At 43.1% G+C, this 14,426-nt stretch overlaps 1 protein-coding gene across 4 annotated transcripts in view; it reads right to left on the reverse strand.

Annotated features, from left to right (window-relative positions):
* The window catches only part of LOC118399705 (plexin-A1-like), a 365,392-nt gene that overhangs the window by 144,592 nt on the left and 206,374 nt on the right, over positions 1-14,426 (reverse strand). For all 4 annotated transcript variants that reach the window (XM_052473927.1, XM_052473928.1, XM_052473929.1 and 1 more), the window contains exon 9: positions 6,791-6,905. In XM_052473927.1, coding sequence (XP_052329887.1) covers positions 6,791-6,905 — 115 coding nt within the window. The remainder of the gene's footprint in view (positions 1-6,790; positions 6,906-14,426) is intronic.

A 14,426-nucleotide genomic window follows, 5' to 3' on the forward strand; every position in this document is an offset into this window, starting at 1 on the left:
ACATGGATTGTGCCATTCAGAGGGTGAATGGGTAGACAAAATATTTAAGTGCATTTGAACAGGGTATGGTAGTAGGTGCCAGAGGCATCGGATTGTGTCTAGAACTGCAACGCTGCTTGGTTTTTCAAGCTCAACGGATTACTGTGTGTATAAAGAATGGTGCACCACCCAAAGGACATCCAGCCAATTTGACAGAACTGTGGGAAAAGTTGAGTCCACATGGGCCAGCATCCCTATGGAACGCTTTCGACACGTTGTAGAGTCCAAGCCCCGACGAATTGAAGATGTTCTGAGGCTATTGTGGTAGGGGGTGAGAGTCAATATTAGGAAGGGTGTTCGGTATATTCAGTGTATACAGTGGGGCAAAAAAGTATTTAGTCAGACAACAATTGTGCAAGTTCTCCCACTTAAAAAGATAAGAGGCATGTAATTTTCATCATAGGTACACTTCAAATATGACAGACAAAATTAGAAAAAAAAATCCAGAAAATCACATTGTAGGATTTTTTATGAATTTATTTGCAAATTATGGTGGAAAATAAGTATTTGGTCAATAACAAAAGTTTATGTCAATACTTTGTTATATACCCTTTGTTGGCAATGACAGAGGTCAAACATTTTCTGTAAGGTTTCCACACACTGTTGCTGGTATTTTGGCCCCATCCCTCCATGCAGATCTCCTCTAGAGCAGTGATGTTTTGGGGCTGTTGCTGGGCAACACGGACTTTCACCTCCCTCCAAAGATTTTCTATGGGGTTGAGATCTGGAGACTGGCTAGGCCACTCCAGGACCTTGAAATGCTTCTTACGAAGCCACTCCTTCGTTGCCCGGAAGGTGAGTTTAGGATCATTGTCATGCTGAAAGACCCAGCCACGTTTCATCTTCAATGCCCTTGCTGATGGAAGGAGGTTTTCACTCTAAATCTCACGATACATGGCCCCATTCATTCTTTCTTTTACACGGATCAGTCGTCCTGGTCCCTTTGCAGAAAAACAGCCGCAAAGCATGATGTTTCCACCCCCAGGCTTCACAGTAGGTATGGTGTTATTTGGATGCAACTCAGCATTCTTTGTCCTCCAAACACAACGAGTAGAGTTTTTACCAAAAAGTTATATTTTGGATTCATCTGACCATATGACATTCTTCCAATCTTCTTCTGGATCATCCAAATGCTCTCTAGCAAACTTCAGACGGGCCTGGACATGTACTGGCTTAAGCAGAGGGACACGTCTGGCACTGCAGGATTTGAGTCCCTGGCGGCGTAGTGTGTTACTGATGGTAGGCTTTGTTACTTTGGTCCCAGCTCTCTGCAGGTCATTCACTAGGTCCCCCCGTGTGGTTCTGGGATTTTTGCTCACCGTTCTTGTGATCATTTTGACCCCACGTGGTGAGATCTTGCGTGGAGCCCCAGATCGAGGGAGATTATCAGTGGTCTTGTATGTCTTCAATTTCCTAATAATTGCTCCCACAGTTGATTTCTCAAACCAAGCTGCTTACCTATTGCAGATTCTTCCCAGCCTGGTGCAGGTCTACAATTTTGTTTCTGGTGTCCTTTGACAGCTCTTTGGTCTTGGCCATAGTGGAGTTTGGAGTGTGACTGTTTGAGGTTGTGGACAGGTGTCTTTTATACTGATAACAAGATCAAACAGGTGCCATTAATACAGGTAACGAGTGGAGGACAGAGGAGCCTCTTAAAGAAGAAGTTACAGGTCTGTGAAAACCAGAAATCTTGCTCGTTTGTAGGTGACCTAATACTTATTTTCCACCATAATTTTCAAATAAATGTATTAAAAATCCTACAATGTGATTTTCTGGATGTTTTTCTCTCTCATTTTGTCTGTCATAGTTGAAGTGTACCTGTGATGAAACTTACAGGCCTATCTCATCTTTTTAAGTGGTAGAACTTGCACAATTGGTGGCTGACTAAATACTTTTTTTTGCCCCACTGTAAATAAATAGAGGAAGTAAGGAGTGACAATCAAAAGGAGAAGAAAGAAAGAAGAAATTAATGATTAAAAAAGGTGAAGAAAGGAAGACATCTCAGAGTAAGAAGGTATGGAGAGAAGAGAGGTGGCAGGGCAAGGCTTCGCACGACTTTCCGTGGTGTCGCTTTGATCCATGGTCTAATTAGCAGTGAGGAGATACATTCTATCTGGCAATCATTGTTTTATTATGGCTGATACAAAAAGCAGCTGTAATGATTATAAATGAGAGAGCCGTGACAGACTCACTGAGAGAACTGTCCAGTCTGGCCTGAGAAAATGGACGAGAGAGAGAGGAAAGGAAAACGCAGAGAAAGCATGATGGAAGGAAAGAATAAGACGAGAGGAGAGTAACAGGGAGGTAGAATAAGATAAATTAGTGGGAAGAGACAATAGGAGAGAAAAGAGTGGGATGACAATTTGAAGAAAAGTGAAGAAGAAGGGAAATATACAAAGGATGGGATAGATGATGACTGAGGGAGTGAAATGGAAGAAAATAGATATTCCTGAGCAATAGACACTAAGGGGAGCTAGACAGGGGATAGAGGGAGGGGATATTACTCCATCCCCCTCTGGATCTCCTGTCTTGGTTGTGCTTCGCTGAGATAAGACCCAGAGACGGCACGCGCACGGGCTTTCATTACATCCCCCCTCTCCTTTTCCACAGACCTCTCACTTCCTCCACATCTCTCTCTCTCTCCCCCATCTTTCACTGACTGCCTCCCTCTTTCTCCCTCACTTCCTCTGCCTCCATGCACAGACCTCTCCCTCCAAGCACACAGACCTCTTCCTTCCTCCCCATCTCTCGCTGCCTGCCTGCCTGCGTCCTTCTCCCTCCCTCCCTCCCTGTCTGCCTTCATGCACAGACCTCCCCCTCCCCATATCCCCATCTCCCTCCCCACAGGCCTTTCCTGTTAATCAGGCCTTTCCCCCTCAGTTCCACTCAACCACAAACATAACATACTAGAGTAGCCAGCACACCCCATGAATTACAGATGGGAGTGCTAATCCGCATCATTTACTCTCCGAGCCGTGAAGGTACGTCCATGTTGCTCCTTGGCCAGAGAGCCAGAGTCCGGGCTAGCACTGCTATGGTACCGCTACATAGCTAATGCTAGGCTATTCCTCTAATGTTATACACCGCTACGGTTGGAGGAAAGATAAGACTGAGGGTTTGTATGTAATTGAATTGAGGTTGACAAATTAGATGTGTCTGTAAATAGGAAGGCTGTCCAACCTGCATAGGCTGTAATCCTGTCTAGAGATTAGGTGGAACGGTCGAAAAGGGAAGCTCAGAGCTGGACTTTAAACACACAGGGATGTGTGTGTGTGTGTGTCTGTCTGTGTGTATGTGTTTCAGGCTGAATCAGATGGATTATGCTTAATAGTAAAGCATGACTTTCAAGTCAATTGGTTGGACAGTGGATATGCATTCATAAATATTTGACAATAAGTCTACGTATAAGATAAGTGTTTAGAGAGACAGGGTGGGTGTGTGTGTGCGCATACTGTGTGTAAGTAAACGTGTGTAAGAGATGACTGTATAGTGTATACAGGACTATGATGGGAGAGGGGAAGAAAAAGGAACCAGCTGTGCAAGAGTGTGTATGTTATGTGTAGGGGGAGGGAATGGGCTCCAGTGTTTGAGCATGTGTTTTTGCATGAGCGTGCATCTATGTTTATGTGTATGTGACAAACATTGCCGGTCCCACTTGGTATTCCACTGTACGAGTGGCCGTGAAGGCGGGAGATGTGTGATTGATATGAACTGTTATGCTAATGTTGCATTTGGATATGTCGAACAACGCTACATTTACATATCTATTCATTCAGCCTTCCTATGGACAGGAAACAGAAACACTGCCTGGCATTATGTATACAGGCAGCGTTGCCAATAGCTCCCAGTCAGCCATAAACAAATGGAGCTCAGCAGCAAGGATGAGAATGCATAATAGTGTGTGTGTGTGTGTGTGTGTGTGTGTGTGTGTGTGTGTGTGTGTGTGTGTGTGTGTGTGTGTGTGTGTGTGTGTGTGTGTGTGTGTGTGTGTGTGTGTGTGTGTGTGTGTGTGTGTGTGTGTGTGTGTGTGTGTGTGTGACATGTTTAACTATTCTTCTAGTAGAAGAAACAAAAATTGGACCAACCGGGGACATTTTGTTAGTCCTCAAAAGGTAAAATGCTATTTCTAGGGGGTTTAGAGTTAGAAGATTATAAATAGTTTTCAGGTTAAGGTGGCCTCCCGAGTGGCAGAGGTCTAAGGCACTGAGTGCTAGAGGCGTCATTACAGATCCGGGTTCGATCCCGGGCTGTGTCGCCGTCGGGAGACCAATGAGATGGCAAACAATTGACCCAGCATCATCCAGGTTAGGGGAAGGTTTGGCCGGCCGGGATGTCCTTGCCAAATCGCTCTTTAGCGACTCCTGTGGCAAGCCGGGCACATGCACGCTCCTCACCAGTTGTACAGTGTTTCTTCCGACACATTGGTGCAGCTGCCTTCAGGGGTAAAGCGAGAAGTGTGTCAAGAAGCAGTGTGGCATGGCAGGGTTGTGTTTCAGAGGACGCATGGCTCTAGACCTTCGCCTCTCCCTAGTCCTGGACTAGGGATATAATACTGGAGTTGCAGCGACGGGCAAGACTAACTACCAATTGGATATCAGGAGAAAAAGGGGATACAAAAAAAATGTTTTTATAGCAATCAGCTTCTTCCTACACTTCAAAGTGTAAACTGTTGGGTCCTACAAACTTACTCACCTTTGGCGTTTTCAAAAGGAGAGGTCAACTCAGGACGTTGACCAAAATCAGGATCGCAAAATTTGTGAGAAAAAAAAATTATACCAATAAAAAACGTTTACTTAACATTTGGGTTAGGAGCTAGGTTTAGGGTTAAGGTTAGGGTACGTGTTCGGGAAAATAGGATTTTGAACGGGACTGAATTGTGTCTCCACAAGGTTAATTGTACACTAACACAAGGTTAATCTCCACAACATAAGGTTAGTGTACAGGCGTGCTTGTGTAGCGGGTTTACATCAACCAAGTCTTAATGAATTTACAAGACTTTAGCTCAGTGAATTAACACAGTCTTCTATATGACTCGTTTCAAGAAGCTAGGCATATGACGCACATCACTACTTCAAAAGGAGGCGTTTATTTTATTTCATATCAACATGTGTTTTTTGGCAGAAATGCCTTCTGGAACATTAACTTTCATGGGCCTTAACACTCTTGTATGCCCTCTTTAAATACGAATAAAATTGTTAAATTACGAGCCTAGCTGGTTTAGTCACGGAAAAAGTCAGGAACCTTCCTGCTAGCCATGATTGGCTGAGATAATGGATGGGCTAGACAAGCAGTGAGATGAGTTTGAATTGGTCTGCCATGTAGCATGCTTTTGTCTAGAACATGAGCTCTCAGTATGTGTCGAAAATCCTTTCTATTGCAGCTTTTTTGAACGATATGAACAACTGAAAAAGTTTTGCTACTGCTCTCAACATTGTGGCCCTGAAGTTATCAGGCGTTATCGTGTGATGGACTACTTTCTGGAAGACGATCGTGCCATGCCGACCCTCTGGGACTGAAAATGAATCAGATGATCAGGAAATCCTTGAAATAGGTAAAAACATTTTCAATGAACCAGACATTGTAGTCTTCTGATGACAAGTGATGGGGAAGAAACACAGATCAAAAGTGTTATTGGGCAACCATGGCATCCATGACAGAAGGAGAAGCGTTCATCCATGTATACGGGTAAGAGTCTGGCTACATTTTCAGATATTATACTTTTCTAGTTTTTTCAGAAAGTTGTTTCCATTGGAAGATGAAGCGTACTGTTAGGTTTCTAGCTAACTTTGGCTGGTTGGCTCGGTAACTAATGTTACAAGTATGATCTGTGTAGTAATATTATTTATATCTCAGAAAGCCATTTGCATTGCTAGCTATAGCCTAATGTTAGCTAGCTAGCTTACATTGAACCTAGTTGGTTAGCTTTAGCTACGTGCAGATTCATGCACGTTGCATGGTAATATGAGTTGGGATTATGATTCATTGTTTAGCTAGCTATCTACATGTCTAAACAAAAGACTCCACTATGCAAGTATGATTATGATTATGATTATGATTATGTTAGTCACTCTCATTCAGATATATTAAAAACTGCAAACATTTCTCCCCACCCTGAAAATGTGTGGAATTGCAGTATATTTGTTAGAAAATCATAACATAAAATGTATAAAAAAACATAGATTTTATTTGATACAGTGTGTGTTTACCAGAGATGGTAATGTGAAGAACAACATGACCTGCATCAAACTTAGATTAGAATATAGGCCAAGGATTTTTACTGCAGCTTTTTGCTACTACTTTCACCACTTGTAGTCTTGAAATCTTTGGTTATTTACTACACTACCTTATTCACTCTGTTTAGCACATGGCTTCACATGTAAAACTTTAAAGAGGGGTGAGGATGAAGAGGGTGTGAACGATGCTGAATGGGTGTAGACAAAGAAGAGCTCTCCAGTCGGTGCACCAAAACATTCACGGGCCATTTTCTCAAAAGTGGGGTGACAAGTTTATCAACTTTCAAAGCAGAATTACTTTCCCATCTGCAGTGTATGATATACTATTTTCTAGCTCTGAGTTTCTACTTCTATCCAATGTAAAAAACACAATTTCAAATATTGCTACAAAGAACCGAATCCAGGTAGTGGGTCACAAATGTGGGTTTAACATCCCCTACTCCGTAAGTCATGTAGGAAAAACACAATGTTGGACTCGGGGTATGTGAAGGAGGGACAGGAAATAGTGTGACACTCACCTCGGACACGTTGACGCGGCCCTCCTGGAAGGAGCAGTCGTTGGCGTTCTGGGTGCAGATGTGACGGTACTTACACCAGTGGCACGGGAAGGAACCGTTCACACACGACAGGCACCTGGGGGAGGACGGTGGATGGAGAGCGTTAGGGGACACAGAAAACACTTGATGGGAAGTATCAACCCATATGGGCTGGGCACATGCAGCGTCAGAATGAAACAAACAAACAAATAAATAAATAAAATACATCTCTTGCTATGACCCTCATAACCTCTCTCTAGCCATACTCTACCTGTCCTCTTGTTTAGTCTCTCACTTATCTCGATATTCACTTCTCTTAAATGTTCTCCCCCTCTCTGTACACATTTAGTATCCCTCTCTCAATATCTTCCTCGTCTCCCCCTATCTATGCTGTTCTATAGACTCTCCGTATCAAGTTACCCTCTCCCCCTAAATGTTTTATCTTTACCTCTGTCTGTTTCCTTCCTAGTTCTCTCCCCCGTTGACAGTCTTCACCTCCACCTTTCTCTATCCATCCCCCAGTGTTTAATTCTCCCCATGGCTTTTAAACCTTCCCTCACCTTTGTCTAAAGCCTCTTTCATCCTCCAGCTAAGAGCCATCGCTATTTAAATGCACCTGCTTTAGCCTCGGTGCCCAGGGGAGGAGAGGGATGAACAGAGGAAAATAAAAGAGAGAAAATAGATCAATAGCAGGTGGGTCTCCCTGAGTGAGAGTGGGAAACGCCAGATACTGTGGGGGAGATGGAGAAAAGGGGGAGAGAAAGGGAGAGATATGAAGGATAAAGACGGGTGGGGTGTAGCCAAGGGCCCTGTCTAGATGCCTCGTGGGACAGAGGTATCGACGGGGAGTCTGGGCTGGTGTGTGTATGTGCTCATGCAGTGGTGTGTGTAGGTGGGAATGGAGACATCTGACAGCTTGTTGTGTCTAGTTTATTGATGTGAGACACTGGTGCTTCATCGCCACCAAAAATAGGGATTGAACTCTGCTCTACAAAGCCAATGATTTCATCACAAAAAATAAGAGAAAAGATGTTACTTACTTATCTATCTTTTCTACTGTATTGAAAAGGGCAGCCAATTGTTGTCAGTCAACAAACTTCATTAAGTCAAACTGTCAACTTCAAAAAAAAAAAAAAAACATGAAATGTATCAAAAGCAGACAATCTAAAACCAGACTGAAATTCTCTCCTGGTTGAAATTCTAATTTTCGATATTATCTGCATGAACCTAACAGATCTAGCTCAATCAATAGCCGTACAAACACAACACGCATCCTTCTGTGTATGCTTCCTCGTTTAAAACGGCATTTCTGATTCTACGGCCGGCATGAGTAACAGGGTTTTATCTCTCAGAGCTCTTAAAGTCGGATGCAATCTGAATCCATCAAACAAGATGCAGATTCATTTGGATCAATTAGGACGCTCCTTTGTTAAGTGTGTTCTCAAAGCGGTTATTCCAGCAACCCCCCTCTTTGTAAGGATCAGAGGCCCAGGCTTTAATTCAATCCCACCGCGCCTTTAATTGACAAATTTAGCATTGTGCTGAGAGAGCCTGTCCATTAAGAATGAGCAATGGGCGGCTAAGGAAATCACAGGCCTCTTAATCTGACATGAGTGCAGTAGGGTGATTCATCAATGTAGAAATAAATGGGAGGCGGCTTGATGAGGCCAGGTTAGGCTATCTCGCCAAATGGTTTGCTTGCTTCTATGTTCTATGTAGCATTTCTGTAAGGAAATAACAGGCCTCTTATTCCAGCATCAAAACAGGAGGGTGATTCATCAACGTAGAAAGAAATGAGAGGAGTGCTTTTAAAATGTAAAACTTTCGACTCTCTAGAGTGTCACCCCCAGCTTTCCAATCTTTAGGAATCTCGGACGATACGAAAGAGAGGTTGAACAGGCTAGTAATGGGGGTTGCAACAATTTCAACAGATCATTTTAGAAAGAGAGGGTCCAGATTGTCTAGCCCAGCTGATTTGTACGGGTCCAGGTTTTGCAGCTCTTTCAGAACATCTGCTACTAGATTTGGGTGAAGGAGAAGCTTGGGCAAGTAGCTTCGGGGGGTGCGGAGTTGTTGGCTTTGGCTGGGGTAGCCGAGAGGAAAGCATGGCCAGCCGTAGATAAATTCTTGTTGAAAATGTCGATTATCATGGATTTATCGGTGATGACCGTGTTACCTAGCCTCAGAGCAGTGGGCAGCAGGGAGGAGGTGCTCTTATTCTCCATGGACTTCAGTGTCCCAAAACCTTTTGGAGTTAGAGCTACATGATGCAAATTTCTGTTTGAAAAAGCTAGCCTTTGCTTTCCAGATTGACTGCGTGTATTGGTTCCTGACTTCCCTGAACAGTTGCATATCAAGGGGCTTATTCGATGCTATTGCAGTCCGCCACAGGATTTTTTGTGCTGGTCAAGGGCAGTCAGGTCTGGAGTGAACCAAGGGCTATATCTGTTAGTTCTAAATGTTTTGAAAGGGGCATGCCTATTTAAGATGGTGAGGAAATTACTTTTAAGATCGACCAGGCATCCTTGACTGTCGAGATGAAGTCAATATCCTTCCAGGATACCCGGGCCAGGTCGATTAGAAAGGCCTGCTCGCAGAAGTATTTTAGGGAGCGTTTGACAGTGATGATGGGTGGTCGTTTGACCGTGGACCAAAAAATGTAGATGCTAACCTTGTGCGACAGCAAGCCTTTTCCTTTTGGACAAAAATTACAAGAATATGGAGAGTTATGAATTTATGAAAAATGGGTGTTTTGCAAATGTTGAACTTACAGTATGGAAAAGCTAAATCAAAGTCCAAGTATACAGTTTTGATGATATTCTTGCAGAAAAATGTAATGTAAATGTAAATGTCTACTTCACAATTTGCCCAAATGTACATGGGTGACTTCACATTAAATGTCATGTAGCTTGCTCATACTTCAAGTTATCAGTCTGAAACTTTGCAAACACTGATGCCCTCTTGTGGACACCATCGGAATTACAACAAGAGTGATGGCTAGATTTTGGACCTTTCTGTTGCATTTCAAAGATGGTGGTAGAAAAAAAATGTTGTTTTTTCTCTTTGTATTTTCTTCTACCAGATCTATTATGTTATATTCTCCTACATTCAAAGTGTTTCCTTTCAAATGGTACTAAGAATATGCATATCCTTGCTTCAGGGCCTGAGCTACAGGCAGTTAAATTTGGATATGTCATTTTTTTTTAAAAAGGGGGGCTAGTTTATGGGGCTAGTTTATGGGGCTAGTTTATGGGGCTAGTTTATGTAGCTTAGACAATGACCAATCTTTGTATTACATGAGCATGTTAATAATAATGACAAAAGCGGGACACCATTTTAGCACAGCAGGATTTGCCATTACGCGGGGATCGATGCAAAGTCCCCACAAAGTACAGGCTCTAGATCAAATCCCCAAACTAGTTTTAAATGTAGTCTATACATCTACCAGACAAAGATCCTTTTATTTCGTCCTTTCTTTTATTCATTAAAGAAAATGTGTGTTCTGTTTGTGTCTTAGGTCTTTGGTATAACGAGCAGGAGAGCAGCATGCCAGGACCACCTACCATCTACCCATTCTTTACCTCCCTCAGGAAGCACGAGTTCAATAGCTCATTAACAGTTCCATAGCTTAATGGGGAAGGAGGGAGGGTACCAGGTATGTTTTTGTCCATTCAATTCCATTCAGAGGCCCCATTTGGGGATCCCCGACAACTACTCCTTTGGTCTGGAAGCAGGCCTATACATAGAGCCCCCCCAGTAACTCACTAGTTGCTTCCCCCTGCTAGTGTCCATCCAAGTCTTTGAACTTTGGGGATACCCACCCAAGGCCATTTGAGGATACCCTCCCACCCCCAAACTTCTGTCTGGAGGTGGGCCATGATCCCTGGACCCCCTTGTGACAATCCAACCATCAATGGAGAAGCCATGCTTCCCATGTAGCCACACTTCAAACCTCGATCGCTTTAACATTATAGACTTGATAAAATGACTTATTCTAAAGGTGCAGTTTATTTCAAATTAATAGTGCTTTTTAAAGGTGTAAATAGCAGGAAGATAAATACCTTCAACGTGGATGCTCTTCTATGCTCTCTTCAATGATGAAATGCCTGCTTTGGCCCAAAATGTTTATCAAGAGATGTAAGTGCAAGTGCTTATTGTGGAGGCATGCATATGCCCCAATGTTAAGATCAGATGAGAAGCATTTAGGATCTTGTAGGAAATGTGAGGAGAGAGGATAGTCAAATGGAATGGAAAAGTCTCATTCATAATGTCACACACTCAAATGTTCTACCTCTTTTTGTCTCTGTGTCCCTTCATCTCCAAACCACACCTTTTCCATATCTGGAGGAGAGAGTATGACACAGTTTCCTGCGGCGTCTTTATAATGAATTAGACTGTAAGGACCCTCAATCACCCAGTAGATGACGCAGTCAGTACCTGAACAAAATGAACTACAGGAAAAAGGTGCTTAGAGATCTTAGTTGAGACATCAACCCTACTTAATTTCCAGACTATCCACCCTAGTCCTAATAAATCGCAAAAGGGATTTTTTTTGATTGAAACATTTAATTAAGAAGTAATCATGGCCGCGGGTGATTTTCTATTTCAATCTCTCCAACCTTAACTGAAACAGTGGGATTTCTAATTAGAATAATATTGATATGCAAATGTATGAATTTTTGTATTTATTTTTTTAAATCGCAGGCCCAAGACATATTAGTAGAATAAATAAGGAGGGAGGGTGTGTGTTTTTGGTGCGTATGGGGAAAGGGTAGGTACTGTGTGTATGGGGAAAGGGTAGGTACTGTGTGTATGGGGAAAGGGTAGGTACTGTGTGTATGGGGAAAGGGTAGGTACTGTGTGTATGGGGAAAGGGTAGGTACTGTGTGTATGGGGAAAGGGTAGGTACTATGTGTATGGGGAAAGGGTAGGTAGTGTGTGTATGGGGAAAGGGTAGGTACTGTGTGTATGGGGAAAGGGTAGGTACTGTGTGTATGGGGAAAGGGTAGGTACTGTGTGTATGGGGAAAGGGTAGGTACTGTGTGTATGGGGAAAGGGTAGGTACTGTGTGTATGGGGAAAGGGTAGGTAGTGTGTGTATGGGGAAAGGGTAGGTACTGTGTGTATGGGGAAAGGGTAGGTAGTGTGTGTATGGGGAAAGGGTAGGTAGTGTGTGTATGGGGAAAGGGTAGGTAGTGTGTATATGGGGAAAGGGTAGGTACTGTGTGTATGGGGAAAGGGTAGGTACTGTGTGTATGGGGAAAGGGTAGGTAGTGTGTGTATGGGGAAAGGGTAGGTACTGTGTGTATGGGGAAAGGGTAGGTAGTGTGTGTATGGGGAAAGGGTAGGTACTGTGTGTATGGGGAAAGGGTAGGTAGTGTGTGTATGGGGAAAGGGTAGGTACTGTGTGTATGGGGAAAGGGTAGGTATGTGTGTATGGGGAAAGGGTAGGTACTGTGTGTATGGGGAAAGGGTAGGTACTGTGTGTATGGGGAAAGGGTAGGTACTGTGTGTATGGGGAAAGGGTAGGTACTGTGTGTATGGGGAAAGGGTAGGTACTGTGTGTATGGGGAAAGGGTAGGTACTATGTGTATGGGGAAAGGGTAGGTAGTGTGTGTATGGGGAAAGGGTAGGTACTGTGTGTATGGGGGATGTATGGATGGTGTCGGTATGGGGGTTTGGTGGTTAGGGTGTATATGGGGATGGCTGGATGGTGTGTGTATGGGGGGTGGGAGGATGGGGTGTGGTGTGTGTATGCTGGGTAGGTGTGGGGGTAGATATTGTATTCATATGGGATAATGTATCAGTATGTATCCATGTCTTTCAACATTGGGCGAGCATATCCCTTGGCGAGAGTAATTGTAATTCCAGTATGCATGTACACAACATCTATAGAAGAAGAGAGAGAAAGGATACAAGGGTTGAAATATGATGACTGCTTTTGAAGCTCTTTTTGGATAGAGTTTGTGTGTATACGAGTGTGTGTTCCGGGCATGAATTATGTTTCTGCTTGCATATAAATATATAAACCACTTTGTGTCTCTCATCTACTCAGCATCTTTCCTCATCAACTCTGTAGACTCCTGTTATTACAAAAGAAAATAAAGTTTGATTTGGATAACATGAAAACAGCCTAACAGCCTAACCAGCTCTGCGAGGGAGAGTAAAATGGTCAGAGTTTGGATGGGGGCTAAAGTTTAAGATGATTCTTATGGCATTGCACACGGTCAGTGTGAACCAGAGTGACTTGACACCAACAGGCCAAGCAAGCTGTACATATAAACGGAAATGACACAGGACGTCTTATTTAATGAAAATGATTGCAGTCTGCCATGAAGCATTTATCCATGTATACGGGTAAGAGTCTTGCTTCAGATATTATACGTTTCTAATTTTGTCATTAAGTTGTTTTCATTGCAAATTAAAGCTAACTGATGCTAGACGGCAGGCTCACGAGCTAACATTATCTTTATTATAACTTTAGCTAGCTATGACAATTGGTTTGTATTGCTGGTACTTTATGGATTAGGATTATGGTTCATTGTTTAGCTAGCATGTTTAAACAAATGACTCCACTTCGCCAGATGATTACATGACCCATCCAGTTAGCCATAATCACCATCAGACACAACTGGCTATCTATTGTATAATAATGCCAAAATATTTGTATCTGGAATTTGTCTTTCAGCATTAGTAGAACACACCTGCCTCCCATCAAATAGAGAGCTGGCCCAAGCAAGCACAGGTTACACCTGAAGCATGAGGACTTGCAGCAGAGGATAATGCAATAATATTAGCAATAGTATCTCAGCCTCGAGTATTTATGCTGCAGTAGTTTATGTGTCGGGGGGCAAGGGTCAGTTTATTATACCTGGAGTACTACTCCTGTCTTATCCGGTGTTCTGTGTGAATTTAAGTATGCTCTCTCTAATTCTCTCTTTCTCTCTCTCAGAGGACCTGAGCCCTAGGACCATGCCTCAGGACTACCTGGCATGATGACTCCTTGCTGTCCCCAGTCCACCTGGCCGTGCTGCTGCTCCAGTTTCAACTGTTCTGCCTGTGATTATTATTATTTGACCATGCTGGTCATTTATGAACATTTGAACATCTTGGCCATGTTCTGTTATAATCTCCACCCGGCACAGCCAGAAGAGGACTGGCCACCCCTCATAGCCTGGTTCCTCTCTTGGTTTCTTCCTAGGTTTGGCCTTTCTAGGGAGTTTTTCCTAGCCACCGTGCTTCTACACCTGCATTGCTTGCTGTTTGGGGTTTTAGGCTGGGTTTCTGTACAGCACTTTGAGATATCAGCTGATGTACGAAGGGCTATATAAATACATTTGATTTGATTTATTACCAGGACGCCACCAGGACACAAACACTGGTGGAAAGCTGCTGCCCATACCATGTGACAAAAGGAGCACCATAAAACACACATTTTGATTATTTAATTCACCTCCAACATAACTGGCACTACTTTTAATGATTTCACATTATTTCTGTATTTTCCAGGGGTGTAGTCGTAACACGTGCATGTTGTCATTTAAACTTCTAGTTTCCAAGATGATGTTTCTGTATGCAGTGCTGCTGCTCTGCACATTTGTAGGTAAATGAAACTTACC

The sequence above is a fragment of the Oncorhynchus keta genome, chromosome 21, assembly GCF_023373465.1.
Source record: "Oncorhynchus keta strain PuntledgeMale-10-30-2019 chromosome 21, Oket_V2, whole genome shotgun sequence".
Taxonomy (NCBI): Eukaryota; Metazoa; Chordata; class Actinopteri; order Salmoniformes; family Salmonidae; genus Oncorhynchus; species Oncorhynchus keta.